This window comes from Xiphophorus hellerii, chromosome 15 (assembly GCF_003331165.1).
Source record: "Xiphophorus hellerii strain 12219 chromosome 15, Xiphophorus_hellerii-4.1, whole genome shotgun sequence".
NCBI classification, from domain to species: Eukaryota; Metazoa; Chordata; class Actinopteri; order Cyprinodontiformes; family Poeciliidae; genus Xiphophorus; species Xiphophorus hellerii.
The window spans coordinates 23591567-23617006 of record NC_045686.1 but is presented as its reverse complement, the minus strand read 5'-3'; the positions used below and the strand labels follow the sequence as shown (position 1 = coordinate 23617006).

The 25440-nt window shown below is 41.2% G+C and overlaps 3 protein-coding genes across 4 annotated transcripts in view; 1 reads left to right on the top strand and 2 right to left on the bottom strand.

Annotated features, from left to right (window-relative positions):
* ppil4 (peptidylprolyl isomerase (cyclophilin)-like 4) overlaps positions 1-6287 on the bottom strand; it is an 11897-nt gene extending 5610 nt beyond the window's left edge. The window contains exons 1-10 of the mRNA XM_032584643.1: positions 6157-6287; positions 5785-5852; positions 5208-5272; positions 5011-5128; positions 4752-4894; positions 4270-4366; positions 4044-4160; positions 3849-3973; positions 3655-3721; positions 987-1098 (exon numbers count right to left, since the gene is read on the bottom strand). Coding sequence (XP_032440534.1) covers positions 987-1098; positions 3655-3721; positions 3849-3973; positions 4044-4160; positions 4270-4366; positions 4752-4894; positions 5011-5128; positions 5208-5272; positions 5785-5852; positions 6157-6226 — 982 coding nt within the window. The 5' untranslated portion in view covers positions 6227-6287. The remainder of the gene's footprint in view (positions 1-986; positions 1099-3654; positions 3722-3848; positions 3974-4043; positions 4161-4269; positions 4367-4751; positions 4895-5010; positions 5129-5207; positions 5273-5784; positions 5853-6156) is intronic.
* On the top strand, positions 6268-15748 carry ginm1 (glycoprotein integral membrane 1). Its single transcript, XM_032584644.1, has 8 exons — positions 6268-6422; positions 6547-6618; positions 6723-6822; positions 10115-10269; positions 10407-10566; positions 11310-11545; positions 11979-12142; positions 13840-15748. Exons 1-8 carry the CDS (start codon positions 6351-6353, stop codon positions 13955-13957), a joined length of 1077 nt encoding a protein of 358 aa, XP_032440535.1. The 5' UTR covers positions 6268-6350; the 3' UTR covers positions 13958-15748.
* Positions 15234-25394, bottom strand: katna1 (katanin p60 (ATPase containing) subunit A 1). Of its 2 annotated transcripts, XM_032584642.1 has the most exons (11): positions 25251-25394; positions 23300-23462; positions 22343-22482; positions 20989-21190; positions 20727-20824; positions 20361-20466; positions 18492-18650; positions 18261-18387; positions 17971-18105; positions 17230-17356; positions 15234-16704 (listed from the first exon to the last, which is right to left on the bottom strand). In XM_032584642.1, the coding sequence occupies exons 2-11, from the start codon at positions 23459-23461 to the stop codon at positions 16506-16508; spliced, it is 1455 nt and encodes a 484-aa protein (XP_032440533.1). In that variant the 5' UTR covers position 23462; positions 25251-25394; the 3' UTR covers positions 15234-16505. The 2 variants fall into 2 exon arrangements, with proteins under 2 accessions (XP_032440533.1, XP_032440532.1); XM_032584641.1 differs by having other exon boundaries at positions 23300-25391.
* Positions 25395-25440: the final 46 nt, after the last annotated feature.

Sequence of the window (25440 nt, the reverse complement as noted above, 5' to 3'; positions counted from 1 at the left end):
TTCAGCGTGCGCTTCACACAGGAAGATCTATGGAGGTGCACGCCTCCTACCTCCACTTCCTGTGTAAACAATCATGGACCTGTGTGTGTGCGTAAGCAGACCATGTGACCCTGATGATGGTTTGGATTGGATGTTCCTTAAAGGGTAAGTAGGGTTGCATCTTTACGTTTCTGCACAAATTTTGACATTTTTGTCACAATTTTGCATATATATAGACATGGGAAAAATGTCTAGTCATAAAAGGGAACTAACCTTTTTTAAAGGTGTCTTAAGGAGTTATTGACTTAAAACAAGCCACTAAGCAAGAAACTGTTAGCTTGTTGTTAGCTAACAAGTTGTTTGTTGTCAACTGTTATCGTGTTAGTTAACAACAAGCTAACAAGTTGTAGTTAGCAAGTTTCATTTGAAACTTCAAATAAGTTTCAAATTTGAAGTGAAATTTGAAACTTATTTTTTGTAGTCTCATTTGAAGTTTACCAAGAGTCTACCAAAAGTTTACAAACTGTTTTAAGCTTGTTTGTGGTGGCGTTATGTTTTCACTGGGGGTTAGTTACACTGTAAATTGGTGTTGTTTTAGAGTCTGTGTCAGCAGAGGTTTGCTTTGACACTGGCTTCTTTCTGACTAGCTGTTAGCTTTAGCCTCTGGGACCAGCTAGTCTAAATTTTTGAGAAATGCAGAGCAATCTACTGCAGATACGATACCAACTGCTTGTAAACTTCAAAGAAATTCATTTCAAAAACGCCGAGCTATCCCTTTAACGTAAAAAAAAACAATACAAAACGGAGAAACACTGCTGTCACTCCCACAAACTAAGTGGAAAATATTATCTAACCTTTTAGTATGTTTTTCTATTACGCTACATTGTTTGATTTTATATTGCTGTACTCTTGTGAGGAGTCTTTGAGTACTTAAAAAGGAGCTATGTGGAAAAAATGGATTATTACTATTGTTATTAAAAATCCAGCCTCAGGACCAGCATGGCTACCTTTCCCTTTCCATTTGATCTTTGCAACCGACTGGCTGAAGTCCACATGGATCCGTCTGTCATCAATCAGCACGTTGTCCATTTTGAAGTAAGCCTTCTCACAGTCTTCTTGCTGTCAAGAAAACAGGTTTATATATTGTAAAGTTCAATGTAAAAAAAAATAAAAGAACAATGTGATCAAAAACTCAGCTCTAATTCGACCAATAACAGCAGACCTCACATAAAATACCCGCCTTATGCACCTGCTGAATGTACACTGACTATTCTCTCGAAATGTTCCAGATATTAAATGACACACAAGCTCTTAAATGTCTTCAAACAAAAGGTAAAGGAAAGCCAAAAGCTGATTTAACTAGCTGCCCATATGAGGAGGAATATGATAGCAGCTGCCAAGTTCAGGAACCCGGAATAAAAACATGGATTTCATGTGGAAGCAGGAACATTTTGCTCCGTTTTAATGTGCTGTGGAAAACCCCCGGCTCCTCTCATCTTTCATTTTCAAGGAGTCAGCTTTTTCTGGCTTCTTTACAAGAACCGTTTGGTGCTGATGCACGCCATGAAAGTCAAGCATGAAAGTCAACATCTACCTAAAAATACAGCACCCTCTACTGGTTGCACAATGCATTGCACTCAGCTGCTTCAGAGCCTTGATTCTGTTTGTTGTTTGCAGTGAAATTCCTGCAGCCCCATTATTCCCCAGATCAAAGGTTCACACGGTTCACCTCTGAAAAACAAACCGTGCAAATATGATCTTCCCTATTATCTTACATATCTGACCTAACCAACCTCGTAGGACAGGTTTAACGTTTCCAACTTATCGGCTCTTATTTCTAAACTGCAGCGGCTCTGAAGCACAGCAGTGACAGGCGGAGATGTGAGACCTCCTCTATTTGCCTCACTTTCCCACCTCTGTCATATTGACTCCAACAATCTGATGGGATCATAATCAACATGTCGTAAACAGAGCAAACTGAGTTTATGACTAATTTCCAGACTTCACATCCTGCAGGGTTTTTCCACCTGTTATTATTTCCCTTATAAAAACCGAAGGGCATATATGTATACGGAAAAACAAGATGTTATCAGCTTATGTTTCCCGCTGAACCAGAACACGCAAAAAGCACATGAAGAAAAACTAATTAAAAGGAAAGTCGAGTGAGTCGAACATCACGAGAGAGTTTGTTACAACAGTGCATCTTAACACAGCTGAATCATGTCTGACTTTATAAAGCAGAGCAGAGCTTTGGATCCACCTGCACCATCCGCCTCCCTATTCTTACCATTAATCACATCACCAATCACAAACTTCACAATCCACCGCTAACCCACTGCACACCTCACTACTGTCTTTCTGTCGTCTTGACAAGTTTAGGCCAGTTGTGATTACATATTATAAATTGTCCCAGAAATGATTGCGATAAACAATAATATTGTCCTTTTGAGGTCATTTTAAACAAATATAACAATAAGGGAATAATATTGCAAGCGCCGCCTCTCAAAGATCAATAAACTTTCATTTCCAAAAGAAGATTTAACACTGTGACTGGAAAACATTTTTAAATGTCCAAAATAAACAACAAAATAACTAAAACAGTAAATTTAAAAAACATCATGAAGTCTGAACAAAACAAAAATGTGCCTCAAAACACAATTATCACTATAATATCTGAATTGAAACGAGTTACAACATTTAATTTCACTTTGGGATCAATAAAGTATTTTTGAATTTAATCAGGCTCAAAATGAAAAAAAAAAAAAAAACAGGCAAACAGCCAGTTGGGACTTTATTGAAAAAAAAAATTCTTTTTTGCTAAATTTTGCATTTGTAAAGTCGTATTTTGTTTTTGTTTTCTTTTTGTAATGTTATTAGTTTTCCAAAATAATGTGAATCTGACATGTGAAAACTAACCACTTTGTATTATGTGTCAAACGTCTGCAGTATTTTCCTAAATGCAGGTTTTTCAATAATATTAAAGGGCAGCATTTCTCTAAAGATGAAGCAAATTACAGAAACAAGCATGCGAATGAAAATTATTGCACTCATTTTCCCTTATCATATTATTATGTCATTTATTGCTAATTTAAGACTGAAAAAACTATAAATATACCAGATGACTGGAAGATTCTGCTGGCTTTGATAGTTTGGCAAGAGAAGTGAGCCGGTGGCAAAACAAACATCCTGCAACTGGATGCAATTTGCATTTATGCAAAAAAAAAAAAAAGCCAGCTAGCAAAAGCATGTTAGCAGTGAGTTAGCCTCAACCGCTTCAAGTCACAGAACACAACGAAGATGTCTGCGCATGACTCAAAACTTTTGCCTGCAAGAAAAAAAAAAACAACCAAAGTTTAAACATTTAAAACCAGTGATCAACGTATTTGAGGGCAACTGACATTTTTAAAATAAATTTAAGACATTTCAAGGCCCTCATTTTACATAGACGGATTTAAGACTTTTTAAGGCCGTGCTGACACTCTGCTGAAAGAAAGGATGGACAGAACAGATGGATAGATGAACGGACAGATTTTTAGTATGGTTCCACCCTTCAGAGCCACTGAACATCACAGGTCAGAGGTCAGGGCTGCTTACAGTCACAAAAGGAGGTCATACTTATTGTTAGAGGGTCAGTATTAATAAGGCGTTTTGGTGTATAGAGATGCTGCTGCTCACCTTCTCAAACTCAATGAAAGCGTAGCAGAGGGAATCTCCACTTTTAAAGTCTCTGATGATCTCACAACTACACAGAAAAAGACAAAAACAAGTGTTCTGGTAACATCAAAAGAAAACAGACGACTACAAAATGTTCAGGCAAAAATCTATAAAAAATAAACAGAGATGTATCTGACATAAATAAGAATCCTGACCTTTTTATGGAGCCAAAGCGTGAAAAGATGATCTCCAGGTCCTCGTCTGTGGTGACAGGGTTGAGTTTGCAGACAAACAAAACGTTCTCAGGAGGCTTCACGTCTGCGTCCGGGAGGTCCCCAACCTGCAGGGACACTCAGTGTGTCTTCATTGTGTCCCCCAGCCAGAGGACTGGGAGCAGACGCGTGTCTCACCATCTCCAGCAGGATGGCCTGAGTCTTGGCTTCCTTCTCCCTCAGCCTCTCCTCCAGCTCCTCGGCTCCTTTCCCGTCCGTATCGTCGATCACTTCGTCCGCTCCGATACGACCGCTCTGCAAATACAAACACTGATTCACACAAACTCCTTAAAGCATCTACGTCTGCCTGAGCGTCTCTGAGCCGCCCCGTCACTCTGGTGAGAATGAGCGCGGCTGCTCTCACATCCAGCTGCTCCTTGGTGGGCTCAGGCGATCGATCGGGAATCTGCAGATCGGCAGGATCGTCGAACGGATCGTCCAGCACCACGGTGTGGTTTATCCTGCAGCAACACAACAGCAGCGTCTCATGATCAAACCGTAAAAATAAAACAAATCAGGATAATAAAGTACGAAAAACATTTTACCGGGTTGTAAGGGTTAGAAATCTGCTGATGGAACTAATAAATTAAGGAAGCATTGATTAAAATAAGTTCCTATCTAAGATATCTGTACTAGGAACTGGACAAAAGATAGTTGGTAGGTGGAACATAAGTCAAATTCACAACAAATGTAATCTCAATCCACCTTGCAAAAACAAAACATTGAAATTCATTCATACATACATTCCAACTGACCTTAGTTATCAAACAGTACAGTAAGCTAAATGAATTATTAAAAGTAATTTAAAAACCCAGTAGATGACATGGCCTCTTGGTTCCAGCTCACCTGATGTCCTGAAACGGGACAAAATCCTTGTCAACAAAAACCTCGTTGATCTTGGTCAGGACGTCCAGCCCTTCTGTGACTTCTCCGAACACGGTGTGGACTCCATCCAGGTAATCCAGGTTCTCCCCGGTTGTGATGAGAAACTAAGAAACAAATTATTCCGGTTGCACATCTGATGGGTGCATTTACATTTTTTTTATATTCCTGCCCTAAAAACAGAAGAATGTGGCAGGTTTCTAAAAGCTCTCTTCTCATTCACCTGAGAGCCGTGCTGGTCATTTCCATTGTTCACCATGGAAACCGTCCCCTTCTTCCTGTGCTTGATGCGCGGTGCTTTCTCCGCGTCAAAGAAGCGCGCCTGGTCTCCGTACAGTTTGCTGCGGATCCGGAGCACAGACAGGTTTTCAGCGCGCGCCGCCCGATTCCCAAACAACTGAAACCGTTTTACTGACTGACCAGAAGACAGATTCTCCTCCACGGCCATTTCCAGTAGGATCTCCAGTCTGCACGATGAAGTCCCTCTGAGAAAAACACACCAACATATAACACAGTTTATCAGCAAATCTGAATGTAGAATGACACTTCAAATATTTTTGATTTTCATGGGATTTTTTTAGTACTTGCTTCAAATGTTACGCAAAACTAGTAGTACTAATGTAGCAATCTCAGTCCAGTAGACAGAATTTTAGACAGACTAAGGAATTTGGAAACAGGGAAGTGTATGACTTTGACATGAAAAAGTGTAATTACCATTTAAGATTTTGAGTAGCCAGAATGCTCAGCTTTTAGATTAAATTGTGATGAAAAATGTATGTGATGTCTGTTTTACTTCGGTTAATCTGCTATACTACATTTGACCAAAGAATTAAACATTAAAATCCTTCCACAGCTGTGTGAACGTCAATGGTAGCTCCGACTGTAAGCTTGGCGTTTGGCGCCCTCGTATGGAGGCTCGCTGAAACAGCACAGAGTTAGCAAAAATAAGAACAGATTGACAGCGGAGACAGTTTGAAATAAGACAACTTAGCATTACCTGCACATTGTGGATGAGGCAGTAATTGTAGTATTTTATTTTGCATAATTTCAGGAAATTTAGGGAGGCTGAAAGAGAGCACAAATGTTTAGATGCACCAATGGTAACATTAGAACACAATGTATTTGGAAGACAGATATGACCTAACTTATTACAACTGTAACACTTATTACAGTTATAACACTGTCCTCCAATTAGAGTAATTCTGGAACAAGGTAAAACAAAAGCTGAATGAAACAGACAACAGACTAGCTAGCCACCAAAGCTAACACCGCCATATTCTGTACATAAGCTCTCTGATGTCTCGCTCAGTTATGAACGAGCTAATATGCTGACAAATAGTTCTGGGTTACTGTAACATTATAGTCTTACTTTTAGGTCTTTCCTCGGTGAACAAATCAATTACAATATCCCCCAGCGTTGTTTCAAGGAGCACCGCCATACTGACGTTTTCACTTCTCGCGAGAAAAACAGCAGAACATTCCGTACGCCTGCGCAGTTCGTAGGTGTGCGCAACGGTTTTTCCCGACTCTTTTTTTTGTGATGGAAGAGAACTAAAAGCGGAAATGGCGAGTCCCACTGTTTGTTTTATTGTTCTTCTGTTTGTCGCCGAGTCGACGACAAAGCAGCTAAACACGGTAAGAAAAAAAAGAGGTTCTTTGTGCGGCGTTAGCCTCGCTGTTAGTCTTTCCACTAGAACGCAGCAGTGAGGCGTACGGGTGTTTTCTGTTCCTATTTCTCACCGAGTTGTTTTTCTCGCAGGAAAATATCCTGATTAACGTAACAGCGGGGACACTGACAGACGCCGAGCTGCAGCAGTCCAACAGCTTACAGGTAAATTCATGGCCACGGCGGGAATAATTGCTAAGATTCCTCTGTTTCTGGGAAATCAGGAGTGGAGCTCATGAGTCACTTCTCTGTTGTTGTTTTTTTTCCAGATAAATTTAAACATATCAGTGGGTGAAGAGCAGGTGCTGGTCAATGAGATCCCGGTGGAGCTTTCAGGTGTCACTAGGTTCAACTGCCAGGCTCTTCTCTGTGAGTTTCCTTCACTTCTCCTTGGAGCTTACAGAGCTAACTAAAGCTAAATGATCCATCCGTTAGTTTTTCCTTCCTGTAATCTTTATAACTGACTTTCTAATGGGCCATGTCTATTTTTTTTTTTTTTTACTTTTTCACCTAATATCTCTTTGGAAATCATATTTTTTTTCCAGATGTTGCTACCCCTCTATGAACTTTAGCATCTCCTCTACTATCATATAAACAGGTACAGTGCAGGTGTTCATCCCTGTTGGATGGTTTATTGCTTTCACAAATCAAACATGACCAACAAAATTTAACTTGTTTGAACAAAATGTAAAAAAAAAAAAACCCAAAGAAAAACTTTAATGTAAAAGTAATGAGCCAGTGAAGGCCCTCCCACACGCAGCTGTCTTCACTGTAGTTTTTTGGTGATTGCTGGTTTGTATATGAAACTCCAGCATGCTGGTGCAGATTTCAAACAAATCGACTTTCTTTTTGTGAGCTATTAATAACAAGATGCCTGTTCCTGCTTTCTGTATGTGTTGAATATTCATCTTGCTAAAACTATTCTTAAGCCCAGTTCACACTACATGATTTTTTGGCCCGATTTTGCTCTTACGATGATCTTAGAACGTTCTGAGTTCTAAGATTGTCGCTTGCGATAATCATAACCGATCATCCTGCAGTGTGTGGTGTTTCATGACTGATCGGGTCCAGTCGGTAGAATCGGACATATTCAACATGCTGGATTATCTCAGCGTGTGGGGTTTCCCCTGACTGGTAGTGAGAACGCAGCTTGTTGAATGTGACAGGTACGCCCACTTCACACTACACGATTTTTTGGCCCGATTTTGCTCTTACGAGACCGCTTTGATCTAAAATCGGGGATATTCAACATTGGCTCGTTTATCGCAGTGTCCGTGTTCTTCCCCCGACTGGGAGCGAGAAGGCAGCCTGTTGAATGTGACAGGTAGCCAATCAGAAAGCGCTGTGACGTAAGCACGGTGGGAATCCCGAATGGACCTTACCAGAGGGGCCACTTTTCATTGGCTGATGCCCATTCTACGTGGTCACGTCTCACAAACACACTTAGCTTCCCGTTAGCTAAGTACAGCATAATGGCAGAACTGATACAACTTCTACACCTTGAAGCCTGTCTGCTACACAGTCTTACGTTAGCTAAACAGATCAATATGCAATGTGTCTGTATCTGACATACACTAAAGATTTTATTTTAGCAGAAAAGGCTTTGGACTAAACTGTTACTCGTGTTAGCCACGCTAGCACCAAGTACAGCTGGTCAATCAACCATCGCTGTGTTCAGGGAAGCGCTGATTAATAATCGATAAATAAATATCAAGCCTGGAAACTTGATATCGTAACGGACTGAATGTTATGTTTTTAACGTAATCTTTGCTCGTCTTGCGGGGCGCAGGCGGTTGCCACGGTAACAGGTGTGCTTAAACTACAAAGAGAGAGAGAGAGTAAAAAGGTAGGAGTGGTTTTGAGTTGATCACCTGTTCAGGTTATTTTACCTTTGTTTCCCTTTGCTGTGGCTCATTACAGCCGCTGTAGTTTCTGAACGTTGGACTAATTACCTCGTTCGTTTGTGAGTTTACGTCATTCACAACAAACATCAAATAGAATCAATATATTTCATAAAATTTTAAACAAATGCTTCTACCGCGATAATTATGTGAAATTAAATGAATTATATCCCAACTTCAGAAGATTTGCCTTTACCTTTACAGAGCTCTTTGGTTCCTCCTGTCAGTCTGTAGCTTCTCATATTGACGTCATCAAACCAAAGTTCAGATCTACCATAACTGACTGACACCTGCTGGCCTCAGGTTGGCAACCAGCTTGTGACTGAGAAACCAGTAACCTCCTCCCAGATGATGACATGAACTTGTTAGTTCCTCTGTCCATTTAGTAGCTGATATATTGTGAAAATCCGGTAGAAATGATGAACTAATCCAGTCATGTTTACATAGAAACAACGCGCCGCGAGGCTTTGTTTGTGAGACTTGCGGTCACGTGGGTCGGTTGTGGGTGGAGCTTGGTAAGGTCCATTGTAATTAGATCTCATTAAACCATAAGTAAAGCTTTATCCAGAGCGGTGTGGTTCTTTTTTTTTTTTTTTTTTAAACGATAGGAAAATTATAAAATTATTGCTCAGAGTACATCTGGTTTAGAAGCGCATTCTAACCTTTGGTTGAAATGGCACATTTGCTTTCATTCTGCAGTAATAACACAACAGAGGAAAAATACAGAAAATGTTATGCTGTGTTCATCTATTTGTAGTCTAAATACAGGAGCAAATAGAGAAAAAAGTGCAGAAAACTGTGACCAGCGCAGAGCGCTGCAAAAATATTGCGCGGCTTCAGGAGGGATGCCAGAAAATTTACAATTAACTTTCAATTAAAGGAGCCAGAATACGTTAACCCTTCACTGTCAGTTGGGGGGATAAAGGATAACTGCCATCTGATTTTCTAAAAACGAATATGCAGGAAATGCTTTCTTCTAGTTTAAGCTACTCTAATGTTTCAGTCATTCCGTTTTCTGAAACAAGGTCCAGTATATATTCTACAACATAAACGCAGCAAAAAAATTATAAAATTATAAGGTAACGGTTAATTAAACGGCAAAACCAAAAAAATAAAAAACGGCATTTGTTGTGAGGAAAAGAAAAAACTCACCTCCATATTGTGGTGCAACAAATATAATCCTTGCTCGCGAAGTCTCCAGTTCTTAATCCAAAGCTTTGATTTTTTGTTACGTCTTTTTTGGGTTAACATGAGTCCACAAACTAAAGCTACCGCGTCCATGTTTGTATCCTCTATATTCAGGTGCAGTAGCGCAGAATTTTATGGGATTTCGTATCTGGAATTGGAATGTCCTTGAATGAAACCTCACAGTCTACGATCGAACCCCTTATACCTACGATTTTGGTCGGCTACTGTGTGATCTCTCAGGTTTTGAAAATCGGCCAACAATTCTAAAATCGTGTAGTGTGAACTGGGCTTTATTAAAATAAAACTAATGAAACAGCGGTAGAACCTTAGAGAGCCAACTCTCTTGTGCATCTTTGGAAATCTACAAACAGTAAAATCCTCCAGGAAGTATTCATTTACAGAAGTATTCATAAAACCAAACAAAAAACATTGGTTTGCCTCATTTACTCCTTTAGAAGACAGATGTTCACTAACGTTTTCCACATTCAGCTACTTGACATAATAACACTGTTTAACATTTGAAAACCAGGTTGATGTAAGAAGTGTGTTGATGCCTGCTTGGTGTCTTCCAGTGGACAGCAGTAATGGAACCAGTGAGTTTGACTCGGGGGACCTGGTGTCGGCCGTTACCCGGGTGATGGTGAGCCAGAACCGGCTGTACAGCGACTCGGACGAGGTGGTGGCTCTGCAGGTGTTCAGTGAAGTCATCGAGTTGGATGGAAAAGAGGTAAACTCTTCCTTCTACCTTATCTATGCTGGGTGGAGCTAGCTGATTGGCTCCCTGATGAGGTTGAGGCAATTTCCTCTGGTCAGGCTCTGCTCCCTCGGACTGTGACCTCTGACCTTTCCTTTTGTGCTATAAAGGTCCACCAACCTGACATGTGTGAGGTGAAAATCCTGCTGAGCCCAGAGTTCCAGAAGCTGGCCCAGTTCACCAACGTCTACCCCATCGGACACAGCGAGATCTTCAGGATCCCCAGAGAGAACGACGTGGTCGTCACGGATCCTCCCAACTTCAGAAGAGGTTTGTTTTCTGACCCTAGCCGCGTTTCCAAATGTCCACAGATCTTTGTCTATTCTGCTAATGTCGAAAAAAAAACCCCACAAATTTGCAACTGTGGTGTTTCCACTAAATAAGAAATGAAATGAAAATCACATGTGAATAAGGTTGTTGATGTGATAAGTCACAAAAAATCACAGCAGCGACAGATGTAAATAGTTACACAAAATATATTCATAATTCAGCCATGGTGTTCATCTATCAGCCAATCAGAGGAGACGTCTTATTCAGGTTTTGGAGCGATAAGTGGCTATGTATCTTGCGCTTTGGTTGATTTTTGCAGGAGAGTTATGTTCAAATGACTCACAACTTTTTATGAACTGTGATGCTGTGAGAGTTCTGGTGGAGCTGGCTGCACATTGTCTGAAAAAACCCCATCCTCTTACTACTTCCTGTCGCCTTCTACTTTGTTGTTTTCACCAGTAGTAACATCCAGCTGCTGATCATGTGACTTGTGATTCATAAACAGTTTTTCCACTGTAGTTTTGCAAAATGCATCTATTTTCATATGGCTGAAAAACCACCTCATCATAGCAAAGAATCTTTTAATAAAAAAAACAAAGTTTTTTTTTAATTGCCGTGTTTCCATTAAGCGAATTTAATTTCATAATTTCAATTTGCTCCATTCTATGATTAATGGAAACGCAGCTCCTGACTCCTCCTCCTGTTTTCATGCTGTGTCTCGTTGTGTGTGACCCTGACCTCAGACGAGGAGCAGCTGGTGTCCCAGACCACCAGCCAGTACCCCCACACAGAGCGACACTCTGACACCACGCAGGAGGAGGTGGCGGCTCCAGGGAAGCTTCCGGAAACGCCGCTGCGGATGGACCCCGACCTGCTGTCCGACGTCACCTACGGGGACGAGTTTGACGACCTGGAACCGAGCCCGTCGGGTCAGAATGAGATGGGCAGCCCGCCCAAGGAAGTGACATCATCGTATTCGGTAAGTGAACCTGGAGCGGCTAAGGACTGAGACGGGTCCAGGCTGGAGGTCAGTCAAAGTCTATCAAGTGAGAATTTCACAGTCTGGCTTTGTGACTCTGCCATGTTGGTAGCATCTATTAAAAAAGGCCCTGAGCTCTAAGCTAACGGTTTGGACTGATGCACCTCCAGTTTTCACTTTATTTTAAATCTTGACATGTAAATGACTAGTGTGTGTAAGATTGAAACTGAAGCATGACAAATGATTGTTCACTTGGATATGTGCGCTCACATCAGACTCACTGAACACGCTGATGGGTGAAACTAACATAGAGTGAGCAGACTGAGACTGGAAGGGCAGAACTACAGGAGAAGAGGCTGTTTAACCGTCTCACAGTAGAGCTGGAGACCTCCACCCTGACCTCTGACCTCTGCTCTGTCTGTCCTCTCCTCAGGTTATGTGTGAGTGGGTGGAGGAGGTCAGGGAGCGCCTGCGCCGTTTCTGCTACGAGTCGCTGCCCCTCTTCTTCCTGGTCATGTGGGTGGTTGTGATCGGTGTAGCCGGATCGGCGCTCATCGTGAAGATCCTGGACTTGTTCTTCCCAGCCTGCGAACACAAGTGAGTCTCCCAGACAGTGTTGACTCAGACAGCAAGATCTGATTTAGTTTGATCTTTTCATTAAAATGCTGTTTAGTTTGTCATAATTAAGTTATCAGAACTATTTGTCTTAGATTAGTTTTAGTCGACTAACAAATAAAATTTAAGTTGATTAAATCTGTGAATTTAGTCAACAAAATTATATGTAAATGTTAATACTTTTTTTCACGTGAATTATCACAAAATTAATCATATTTTTAACCACTTATGTCTAGGCCGGTCACAATAATACATTTACTGGATGATTAATTGTCCCAGAAGTTATTGCGATAAACGATAACTTTGTTTTGAGAACATTTTCAAATACTACATTGGTAATGGCATAATAATGCAAGAACACATTCTCAAACATCAACAAACTTTAAATTCTAGTGAACATTTAATACTGGAACTGCAAGACATTTTAAATATCCAAAATAAACAAAACAATAAAAAAATAAGTAAAATGAATCCTAAAATCTCTATAAACAAATTTTTCCTAAAAACAAAAGTCTGGCTGAGACCAAAACACCAGACTGGAGACTTTTATCATCCAATTTTTAGTGGGAAGAGAGAAAAGAGAAAGAAATGGAAATTATTGGACTTGTTTTAATTTATCATGCAATTAATTGATCCATTGCTTATTGCAACAGGCATAATGGCCATCTGCCAGAGATGATCATTGTTCATCCAGTTCAAAGCAGATGAACTGTCCAATTTTAAGAAAATTGTCTGTCACATGATAATTGTGACAGACAATTACATTATGCCAGAGATAATTTCTTATGTTCAAATGACTCACAACTTTTTATGAACTGTGATGCTGTGAGAGTTCTGGTGGAGCTGGCTGCACATTGTCTGAAAAAACCCCATCCTCTTACTACTTCCTGTCGCCTTCTACTTTGTTGTTTTCACCAGAGCTCCACCAGAACTCTCACAGCATCACAGTTCATAAAAAGTTGTGAGTCACATGATCAGCAGCTGGATGTTACTACTGGTGAAAACAACAAAGTAGAAGGCGACAGGAAGTAGTAAGAGGATGGGGTTTTTTCAGACAATGTGCAGCCAGCTCCACCAGAACTCTCACAGCATCACAGTTCATAAAAAGTTGTGAGTCACATGATCAGCAGCTGGATGTTACTACTGGTGAAAACAACAAAGTAGAAGGCGACAGGAAGTAGTAAGAGGATGGGGTTTTTTCAGACAATGTGCAGCCAGCTCCACCAGAACTCTCAGCATCACAGTTCATAAAAAGTTGTGAGTCACATGATCAGCAGCTGGATGTTACTACTGGTGAAAACAACAAAGTAGAAGGCGACAGGAAGTAGTAAGAGGATGGGGTTTTTTCAGACAATGTGCAGCCGGCTCCACCAGAACTCTCAGCATCACAGTTCATAAAAAGTTGTGAGTCATTTGAACATAAGAAATTATCTCTGGCATAATGTAATTGTCTGAATATTTAATGCATACAAAAACAGATTAAACTTTTTACAGACATCTTTATCTGAACAAAATGCTCTGCCTGAAAATTGTTTGCACTGTCAATAATTAATTGCATATTACATTCTTCATATAAAAGATGTTACTATAAATCTAAAATAAACACACTTATTAGCCACAAAAGTGGCGAATAACATTTTGTGTTCTCCTTTAACGGCGCTCCCTGATCCGTTCCACAGGCACATTTTCCAGATCAACCCGGCCACTCTGATGCCAGAGGAGGAGAAGGTCAACCTGCTGGAGAGCGTGGAGGTGGAGGTGGAGGTGGAGGCGCCTGAGGAAGAGAAGCAGCCCTGAAGCAGAACGGCTCGGCCCAGCTCCATAAAGCTCCTTTTGGCTCTGATTTCCTGTTTGGTCCTGTTCCCTGCTTCCATTCAGACCCGTGACCCACTCTTATGGTTTCACTTCAGTTTACTGTTCTGACACCTGACGAAAGCGCCGGTCCCCCAGTTCAACCACCAAGCCCACCACGGCAGCAGCGAGGGGTCGGGCGCACATTTCATCTAGCTTTCCAAACATGGAGGAGGAATTAATGTTCACTCAGAATATCGTTTCAAATATTTCACTGCTTTAAAGGAAGCGCATATGCTTCTTATGCAAAAGCTAGATGCCTGTTTGTTTCGTCTTTTAATGACAAACCTCGAGAATAAAGTAGTTTGTTTTAAAAAAAATAAAAAGTTAGTTCAAGACGGTTTCCCTCTTCCCATGTTTATCAGGTTAGCAGTAAGCATATTTGTTCTATAAAAATGGCAAACAGATCCTTTAAAGCCAGAGATAAACCAGGCAAATTTAAAGCACAAATAAAAAAAAGACAATAGCAATTATATGATACCAAAAATCTTTTTCTTTTTAAGCAAATAGCTGATGTGCAGCACTGTACCAACAGAAAAGAAGAGAGATGTTCCTATCAGGCTTTTCCTGACTCACCAATTTTTGGTCTGACCTGCTGGTTCATTTTATTTTTTCTAAATATTGTGACAAAAACAAGGGAGGGAAAAAAGGGTGTTGGAGTTTTTTTCATAGTGACTTAGTTATGCATGTATGCAAAACATAAAGAAATCAAAAATATTTGTCTCAAATTTTTATTGAGCTGAAAAAGATTCATGTGTAGACTGAAAGTTTTGATGCACTTAAAAAATAAAATCCTAATCAACTGGAAACTGATTGGTGCATCAGTAGAGGAGTTTTTATTTCCCAGCAGGCTGCTCTTCTGTCGCCCTTTAACTGAAACAAGGCAGCGCGTGGAGGCAAACCTATGCGGATCATTTCCTCGGCATGTTTCATGTCACAATTTAGAAACATTTGAACTGAATGTCGTTACAAAAGGAAGCCTGCTGCACATCAGTGAGCTTCTGTCGATTGTTCTTCAGTGCCTCTGTGGGGGGGGTTTATGTACAGGGAGGGGGTGGGGCCTGTGTGGCACTACAAGCACTACTTAGTGCTGCTTATGTTGAATGTAAATGAAGTAGCTCATAATGCTCCTGCACGGTGGACACAAACAGAGCTGCTGTTTCCCAAACAGATGGAACCCTGTGGAAATGCTGACTCTGCACTTAGTTTTTTCTTTTCTTTCTTTTTGTATTTGCCTGTAAAAACTGGACAGATGTGGCTGATTTCATCACATTCTGTAATCTAGAGTGCCTCAGATCATCCATTTCTTCTCGTCACCCGTTCGATCCGGCCGTTGTAAACATCAACACTCTTGTCGATTCTCGTCCCACTTTTTAGAAGAAACTCGGGTTTTTCCTCCTCAGATCAGCTGAGATCAAGACTCTGGACTGGAGTCAAACAGCAGAGCGCATGATGTCCGTTTATTTAATAAAAAAAACATGCATGTGTGGCATTTCATCAGTCCGTTCTAAACTGCATGATGACTCCACGCCACTGGAAGCGGCTCCAGCCCCACGCAGACTGTAGATCAGCTCTTATGGCAGGCAGCGAGTTTTAGAGATGTTGATGAAAAATGAAACGTATTTGAGACGGCTTTGTTGAATCTGTATGAATCCATGTGTTACATGTTTCCACTGTAACTGGATTGTGTTTTGAGGTTGGAACATTAGCTTAATAAATGCTTTCCTTACAAACCAACATGTTGTTCTGTTGATCCTGTTATACTGAGAACTCCCTTTACAGCTTCAATGTATTAATATTTCTTAAAATTGTCTCTGTCAGGACAGTTCATCTGCTTTGAACTGGATGAACAATGATCATCTCTGGCAGATGGGCAAAATTTCACAATGCAAGAACTACGGCATCACAACTGGTCCAAGAAGGTCAAAGACCAAATGTTTCCTTTTCTCCTTAAAACCTAAACCAGGAAGTTAAGATAAATGGTAAATGGACTGAACTTGTGCTTTTTCAATTATTTTGACCACTCAAAGCGCTTTACACTAGAGTCACATTCACATACAAACGCTCACACATTTATACACAAATATGCAGATGAGTAGGCAACTTGGGGCAGGAGAAAACTGAAATTGACGTTAAGACGATTAGCCACAGAGCCACAGCCGGAAAAAATGACTTTATTTATAGAAATATCTTTAGTGTTGCTTTTATAGAAATGTAAATTGTCCAAAAGACAAAAAAAAGAAATGTTGGTCTCAAAACATCAATTGTAATTAAAAGTAAGTAAATGACTTCTGATTGGCTGTTAACTCCCTGATAGACGACAACATGAAGTTGTTGCTACAGAGCAGCATGCTACCGCTTCAGACTGAACGTTATGTACAAAACAAGCGCAGCAATACTTCACATTCTAAACATCCGCTCACATCAGACTGCACACAAACGGCTCAGCCAAACTCAAGCTACAACATCTTTAAACGTTCGGTTCGCTTTCTTCTCAGCACGATCCAAACTCCTCGATCCAGCTGGCGTACTTCTCCAGGTCAGCAGCTGACACGGATTTGGAGACTTTCTTCAGAGCCGACTCAAAGTCCTCCATGGTGGTTGGCATGTGCATCTCGTCCCTGGACAGGTTCCGGATTTCCTCCGGGGTGAGACCCTCGATCCGTCGCCTCATGGCCATCAGGGAGGCGTCTCTAATGCGGCAAACAGGAAAAAACTTTTAAAACGCTCCTTACATGCTCAGAGGAGTTCAGTCACTTCTGAACCGTCTCACTTATCCACTCACATGAACTTTAATAAAAGTGTGTCTGCTGCCAACACACTGACATTTGTAAGATTTCTTTGGCAAAGTTAAAGAAAAGGCAGAATGTTAAACAACATGAAGAGTGAACTGTGTTTCACATCAAGCTCACTATGTTTACCAGTGTGTGTATTTAGAAGCGTCATGCATTGTGTGTTTTAGTAGTTCTCACCTTGGAAAGACCATTTTTTTCAACAAAAACATTGTGTGGACCCACTGCTCTGTATGGGGTCAAAGGTCGAGCCCCTTAAGAAGTAGTGCTGTTTCTGGGCTAGGCTAAGGACTAACGCAGGCTTTCTGCAGGTTTCACCAACTCAAATTTTAAAGGCCTTTATGAATGGAATTTGTCTCTTGAAGACAGAAAGCAGTGACTGTGTGTGTGTGGGTGTGTGTGTGTGTGTGTGTGTGTGTGTCTGACCTGCACACGTTAGTGATGTCAGCTCCTGAGTATCCCTCCAGCTGCTCTGCGATCTTGTCCAGGTCTACGTCACTGGCCAGCTCCAGCTCCTTCAGGTTGATCCGGAGCAGCTCCACCCGGCCCTTTACTGACAATACAAGGAACAAAATTCAACACAGTTACACACACAACGTTATATTCCTACCCATTACTAGTGTATTCCTAACCCTAACTAAATTCATACCTTCACTCTAAGCCAAACCTCTGACCCTACATAAGGGGATCCACCGTATTAGGACCAGGAAGACTCATTGGTCTTCCTGGTTGGTAAATATGCCATAAATGGTCCTAAGAAGAATAGCTACACAAGTATGCACACCAAACAACTGTGCAATATTCCAATTGGTAGTTTCTATCAACACAACTAAAACACAGCGTTTTTCTTTCTCCATTAAATCTGCATTTTGTAGTGAAAAGGTAAATAATTTAGGGTTCAGTGTTCCCATTGGCCAACAGCTGCAGCAGGAGATTCTGGAATGCTGCTATCCAGTTCCCTGGATGTTTTTCCCAGCTGAGAAACTACAGGCGAGTTCCACACAGGAGGAACGCATACATCATACTTTGACCAAAACATGGCAGAGTAACAGTGCATCGGTTTCCCTGATCCAACTGATACAGCCAACACTAATGACCATGAATAGTTTGTGATGTGGAATTGTCCATTTCCTCTAAATGTGTTGGGAGAAAACGACAGGAGTTTACTGGAAGGCAGAGGGATGTAGATCCTCTTCTCCAGCCGCCTCCTCAGTGCCTCGTCGATGTCCCAGGGGAAGTTGGTGGCTGCCAGCACCATCACCATCTTTGAAGGGTCATCGTTCTCTGAAGCCCCGCCCACCCCTGCACAGATAACAGAAGAAGCAGCAGACGGTTAAACATTCTGACTAGACCTACTTTAATCATTCAACCACAACTGGACAGTTTCATGTTTTAGGCCCTCTACATGAACAGGAAACTGTGCAGTAATCACCCAACACCTCTGTGTGCCTCCATACCATCCATCTGGACCAGCAGCTCTGCCTTCACCCTCCTGCTGGCCTCATGCTCCTCTGAGGTTCCTCTGCGGCTGCACATCGAGTCGATTTCATCGATGAAGATGGTGGTGGGAGCGTAGTGGCGCGCCTGCAAACAACATGGACGACAGGGAGCGCTGGATGAGGCGTTTCTGTTTAGAAACAACAGCTGTGAGTGTTAAATGACCCAGACTGGATGGAAGGTGAGCGCACCATTTCAAACAGAAGGCGAACCAGCTTCTCCGACTCTCCTCGGTACTTGGAGGTCAGCGTGGACGAAGACACGTTGAAGAAAGTAGTCCTGCATTCCGTAGCGACGGCCTTGGCCAGCAGAGTCTTCCCCGTGCCTGGAGGGCCCACCATGAGAACACCCTGAGGAGGAGGCAGCCAATCACAGCACAGGATGACGGAGACACTCGGCGTGTTCATGCTCTGCTGTCTACTAGACATTTTGGAAGGAACAGCTCACTCTGGGACATGAAACGGTTTCCATAGTGACAGACTGCATCATGACCATGTCAGGGACATTTCTCTGCCATATCAGGCGTTCAGGCTGGGGAACATGCTTCCTGTCTAAGAACAGAGCTGTTCCTAAGAACAGAGCTGTTTCTTTTTCCATTTTTTTCTCCGAAGAGTTTTTGCGGCGCTAGTGGCTCGTATTTTTTCCACAGTAGGCAGACAGGAAGGAGGGTGAGGAGAGGGGGGAAGACATGCGGCAAAGGTCGTCGGGACCGGGAGTCGAACCCGCGACGTCCGCGTCGAGGACTAAGGCCTCCAAACGTGGAGCGTGCTAACCCCCTGCGCCACCACAGCACGCCCGTCATTTACTTTGATCAACTGACAAACTTCCTGCTTCCCCCCACCGTCCCCTCAATCTCTCCAAAGCCACAGGATTTTGCTGATTCTTGCAGATCTTTGTTTCACGTAGCAACTCTGAGATAACTGGAGCCTTTTAATCATCCTGGAGCCAATGAGCAGCCATTTTCCCCATTCTTCCAGGTCTGTCCACATCTCTCCGGTTTGGTTTCAATGTTAAACTCTGAGATGATTTTAGAGTTGAGCAGCCTGTCACTTTCTGCATTTATTTGATCTGATCGCCAGAACCAGAACCAAACATGGACAAGCAGCATTCAGCTTCTATGCACCGCTAACCTGGAACAAACTTCCAGAAAACTGAAAAACAGTAGAAACACTGAGTTCATTTAAATCAAGGCTAGAAACCAGCTGGTTAGAGCTGCTTTGAACCAGAATTATTAGAACATTGACTGACATTTATGATGTGTGCTGATGATTTTGATGATGGCATTTGAGAAATTTAATGTGCTATTCAAATAAACTTAACTGATTTCTCCACTCAGCTTACTAAAAAAGTTGTTTTTTTTTTAAATCTATGAACAATATCTGGACTGAGGTGTTTCCTCTGATGTAAAGAGAATATTTAGTGCAGTTTATACCTAATGATGCTCACCTGCTGGATTCCTGGTTTTTCCTTCTCACTACATGAACAACCTGACCAGCTGTGTTTCCATTGACCGTAGAACTACGCAAATTGGAATTAAATCCATTTGCTCAATGGAAAGACGGCGAAAAAAAACCTCATGTTTTTCTATAAAATGTTTTGGCGTCAAAATGAGGTGAATTTTCAGCCGCATCAAAATTGGAATTATTTTGTGAAACTGCAATGGAAACACCTTTTTCGCTGATGCTATTACTGACAAAGACGACAGCAGGAAGTGGTAGGATGATGATGATGATAATCTTTAACGATGTGGTTTTAATTTGATTTCTTATTGAATGGAAAGACTGCAATTGTGAAATTGTGTTTTTTCTGACCATTAGTGAAATATTGACAAAGTTTTGTGCTCAGTTGTAATGACTTCACTGACATCACTTTGAATCCAATTCAAATCACTTCCTCAGAATCGGCACCATGCAGCTCAGCTCTGCTGATTTTTCCTACTAGGAATTTATTTGCCTTGTAGAAATATAATTTCTAGCAAACAATGACTGATAGAGAACAACTGAGACATTTGTAATTTATCATTTTTTGTCTGATGATTAATAATGACAATCAGTGTGTACCTTCCATGGTCTCCTGATGCCTTTGAAGAAAGCAGGCATCCACATCGGCAGCACCACCGCTTCTTTCAACAGTTTCTTGGCGTCTTCCAAATCTGCAATGTCGTCCCTAAGAAATGTGCAAATATCAAAAGAAATGCATGTCTGACAGAACAACCAAAGTGAAGTTAAACAACATGGATTCAACAAGTTCATAGAAGCAGCAAGATGGATGGAGTCTGGATGAATAAACCACTTGTCCAGAACAAATTCCTGTCGTTCAGTTCAGAGCCTGAGATCCTGATAATCAGCTTAACAGATCTGGCCAGTAAAGACAGAGTTCTGTTCAGATCCAGCTCCAAAACTAAACCCTTCCTTCAGACTGCTCACCATCTCACACTGGGGTTCTGAGATATGATGTCTCTCTCCAGGGCTTCCACCAGGTCTTTGTCGTATCCTGTACCGTCAAACTTTTTCACCTCTTTCTCCTGCAGGTGGAAAAGAAAACTTGTTTACTCAGCGGAACGCTCCTGACCTGGAGGAGAACTGGAATAACAGGCTGTGAACAAACAGCAGGGAAAACTGTTTGATCAGGAATGCAAACAGAGAATATGAAAGTGATTGTTTAGGACTGAAAGCAGCGGCTGGTCACCTTGTCATCCTTGGCTTTGCCACCAGCCTCCTTCACCTCCTTCGCTTCCTTCTTTTCTTTGGCCTTGGAGGCTCGGCCCCCGGCCCCGTTGGCCCCCCGCTGGGGCTGCTTCTGGTGGGGCCTCACGGCGGCGCTCAGCCGGTGGTTGGAGGGTTTGCTCTCCTTATGAAAGTTGGAGCGCCTGACGGGGCCAGGAGAGTGTCTGGGACAGCAGGACAGAGACATTACAGAGGCAGCAGAGAGGATCATGGGAACTCTGGAGGAGCTGTAGAGATCCACAGCTCAGCTAGTCATGCACTCAAATGCCCACAATGCACTGCACTGACTAAGATGGATAGGAATGTGAATTAACAGTATTCAATATCATCACAAAGTTCATTCTACGATGAAAAACTGACTTTACTGTCTGCAAAAGTCCCGATTAAAAAGGTAAAGAAAAAAGGATGAAATGCAAAATAACCTTTATATACACATTTTATACAATAGCACAAATAAAGTAAAACAAAAGGAATATGAATAAAATGTAATGTAATACAATGTTTTGTAAATGTGTCTGCTGCATTTCTTAAAACTTCATACACAATCACATCATGTGCATTTTGATAAACTTCTACTCAGTTGAACATCCCTTGGATCAGGAATATGAAACTTCTAACAACTGGACAGTATCTTTGTTGTAATATTGCACAGTATATTATTGTCATTATTACTATTATTAAAGCGATTTTACCGTTAAATTGAATTCTCTGATCTTGAAAATGACATTTCTGGGAAGTCTGGATTTCTTTTCCCACCAATATTCTCCCTGTGTTTCCATGGTGCAGAGTGATGTCAGCACACGCAGGGCGGCCATCTTGTTTGACAAGCTTGTTTCACAGCTTCTATCTATTTGGGCTTTACATATTAGGGCCAGGCTACAATTCATTTATTTATTTTAATTACAAGAATAAAGTCATAATATCAGTGTAGAATCGTAATATTAGAAGAATAAAGAAGGAATTTTATGGAGAACTCTTACACAAAAATAACACAAACTGAAAATGAGGAATGTTGAGCATCTTGCGAAGTTAGACTTTTGTTTCGGTTTTACAAATAAGAAAATACTTCATCTTAACACAGTAGCATCAAATTATTATCAGCAGCAGGACTTAGAAATGAAGAAAAACTGAATCCAAAATGGACACAGAAACAGTCTGAAGTGAACAGAGCAGCAGTGAAAGGAACTCCGACAGGAACTGAAGGCTCCTAATCTCCGTCATATGACTGCAACTGGATTATTGTGAACAAAGATCGTTACTCAGGCGCTGAACACAGAGCTAAAAATACAAACTGTGTTACTGAGAGAATGGAATACCTTGGTTCCACATGTGCCGGCCTCATTTCAAAGTCGTCATGGTTGGAGGGTTTAGCGGGCGCCGTGTCCAGCTGAAAGCTCTGCAGAGTGGACATGATGTCCTGAACTTGCCGGCTCTCTTCGTTGATTTCTTGCCACAGCTGAGAAACGGAGAAGGAGATCAGATGAGTCTGGATTGTTCCCTGGTAATCAGGCTTTTAATGGACGCTAAACACACGGAGTTGTTCTCTGGAGGTTCTACTAGGAAAATCCTACTTGTTCTGAAATGTCTTAAGTCATAAAGCAAGAACAAAAATGTTCTACAAGTGTGTTTTGTACCCAGCAGAAAATGAAGGAATGATGATTTACAAGCAGGATTTTTAACTAAAATGTGTGATTGAGGCATCACTAGATCTTCCAAGGCGTATAGTTTGCTTGAAATTAAAGTAACAAACTATGAAATAAGAGAGAAGGATTTATCTAAAGGTCAGGGTGAACAGTTCTTCAGTTTTGAGGGATTCAGGTGTTTTTCACTCTTTAAATAAAAAAAAAGTATTTAAGCCATTTGCTAAACAAATACAATAAGGTCTGATTATGTTTACTCTCATGAGTTTGTCTGCAGACTCAGCTGGAGTTCTTTGCAGTTATGTTTTAGAAAAATATACAGGAAAGAATGTGATGATGCTTAATGCATCACAAAGTGAATGTAGAATAAGCTACACTTTTTTCAGTCTACACTTTGTGTTCTTGCCATCAATGGGAATTTAAATATTCGTTTATCTATTTCTGTACTAGTGTTGTCTTGTGTTTTCAGCAATGTGTGTTTTTTTCCCCCTTTTTGGTTTGTATATGAATAAATATTATTAAAACTGGTTCCATCAGACCCATCAAACCCAATCACAGGGGATCAAGTGAAGCTTAGCCAACAATATTCCAGTCTGTCCAGTTGATGGGTGGGTTTGTGGTCAGAGGGTTTACCTGCTGCCATTGCTGATGAACGCCGCCGTCCCTTACAGTGTACATGTAGTTCTTGATCTGGTCCAGCAGGCCGTGGTACAGAACACTGGCTGAGCTGTAGTTCCCCAGCAGAGCGTACTCCCGCGCCAGCTTGACATTCTCACTGATCTCCTGTAGACTCATGCTGCAGCAGAAGCAGAGGCTGCTCATCACCTTACTTTATATTATATTGTCTTCTACAGACCCTCCCGACCACGCTAGGGAATACTGATAATGGATGGATGTCCTCTACAGCACACACACACCCACCCACACACGGATGACCTAAAGCTATGGCACTGATTGAAAGCTCCACAAGTAGCTACAGGGTCAAAGTCACAATACTTTCCAAACCTCAGAATGAAAACCTTTCCATCCCTAGCACCATGTAGATAAACATCAAGGAATCTCAATTTTCATACATTTTAACTTTTTAAAAACATGCTCAACTTCATAAAAGTATAATTAAGAAATAATCTGGAAATTGGAGCTTGGATAAGTAAAAAGTATTTCATCCTAAAAACGTTTAATGGCAGAGCTACAGGTGACTAGGCCTGTCACAACAACCAATCTTGCCAGACATTAAATTGTCTCAGAAATTCTTGGGATAAACAATAATATTGTTGTCATGAGACGATTTTCAACTAATGTGTTGGTAATGGCACGCCTTGTCAAAGACAAATAAACTTCAAATATCAACTTTTTATATTTATATAAAAACAGAAAGAAAAACCAGACTACTGTTTTTTACCTTAAGTAAAATAGATTATGTCTCTAAACAAAACTGCTCTTCAAAAAATATATCAGAATGGAAATCATTAAGCGTTATTACAATTAATTGATTACCGGTAATTGCTTAATTGCAACAAGCTTACAGATACCAGTATTGTTTAGGAGGAGAACCAGTCACATGATGCAACTGACGTGACGTCATAAACGGGGGCGTGGCCACCATCAAACATGAACATCTAAAGGTAGGAGAAAATGTAATGTGCTGCAGGTACATGTGAATGTAAGGTTGGAAAATTTGAGTACTGGACTTTAATGACATATTGAACATGTATGATGTAGTCACACATCAAAATATGTTTTTAGAAGTTATATTTATTTTATTCTACATGATTTTGTTCACATTTACCACATGTGCTGTTATATTTCAGGATAGCATTTTCAAGGCTATCAAATGAAATTCCATGATGTATGTATACAAAATCTGACAGAAAAGGAAAAATTAGCAAATGTGACAGAATCAGACAGATGTCAGCTATAGCTCATCTTTAAAGACATATTGCGGGAGAAGCATGCGCTCGCATGAGTTTACCAATTAATTACTTACATTAATCACAATAAACCTGTATCAGACCTCATGTAGGGAATAGGATGTTACCAAATCTCCCTTCCAAGGTTTCATTCAGGGCTGGAGAAGAATCAACTGGAAGGACCAGGCCACACCAACAAATGCCCAAAAAACGTCAACTTAAATGGGTTTTGTGATGGGTAGGAAATTGGTGGCTATAATTTTAATAAACAAAACATTATTTATTTTTATACAAAGTGAGTAGACGCCTCAAAGAATTCATAAAAGTATTGGCATATTCCATTTTTATCCTTACTTTCCTGCTGTTTTTCCACACTAAGAGACAAGTGGACAAGGTTAGTTGTGTCCTCAGGCCAGCCTCGCCCAGCAGAGGAGTGTTTGTGGCTAAATACGAGCAGAGCCAACAGAGACAGGATGGGAAGTCTCCACGAAGAACAGTCAGTCTGCTGGAAGAAACACTAGCAAAGCTGTGAGTGAAGCCTTGATGTTAATCACAACCAACTGCAGCTCACTTCAAAACAACCAAACAAAACAGCCTTCTCCCGCACTACAAACTAAACTACTTTACAAAACCCGCGGAGTACCGACCCAAACAACCATAAAAAGTCCACAAACCTGCTGCGAGAGAAGATTCTACTTTACTTTCCTCACGGACGCGCAGCCTCTCCGTTCTGGAGGTTGGAAGGACTTCCCTGAAGCGGCTAAAGTGCTCGAGACGTTTACGGCTCACTTCATCACGGAAGTCAGTCACAGTACAAGTACACGTTCCTCTGCGTTCAAACTCAGCCGAAGTTTGGACTTCCGT

Coding starts and splice junctions, on each gene's coding strand:
- ginm1 (XM_032584644.1), top strand. CDS start 6,351: ATGGCGAGTCCCACTGTTTGTTTTATTGTTCTTCTGTTTGTCGCCGAG. Junction 6,423..6,546: donor CGACAAAGCAGCTAAACACG/GTAAGAAAAAAA, acceptor TTTTTCTCGCAG/GAAAATATCCTGATTAACGT. Junction 11,546..11,978: donor AAGTGACATCATCGTATTCG/GTAAGTGAACCT, acceptor TCCTCTCCTCAG/GTTATGTGTGAGTGGGTGGA.
- katna1 (XM_032584641.1), bottom strand. CDS start 23,488: ATGAGCAGCCTCTGCTTCTGCTGCAGCATGAGTCTACAGGAGATCAGT. Junction 21,191..22,342: donor CCGGCACATGTGGAACCAAG/GTATTCCATTCT, acceptor CTGCTGTCCCAG/ACACTCTCCTGGCCCCGTCA. Junction 17,357..17,970: donor CTACATCCCTCTGCCTTCCA/GTAAACTCCTGT, acceptor TTGTATTGTCAG/TAAAGGGCCGGGTGGAGCTG.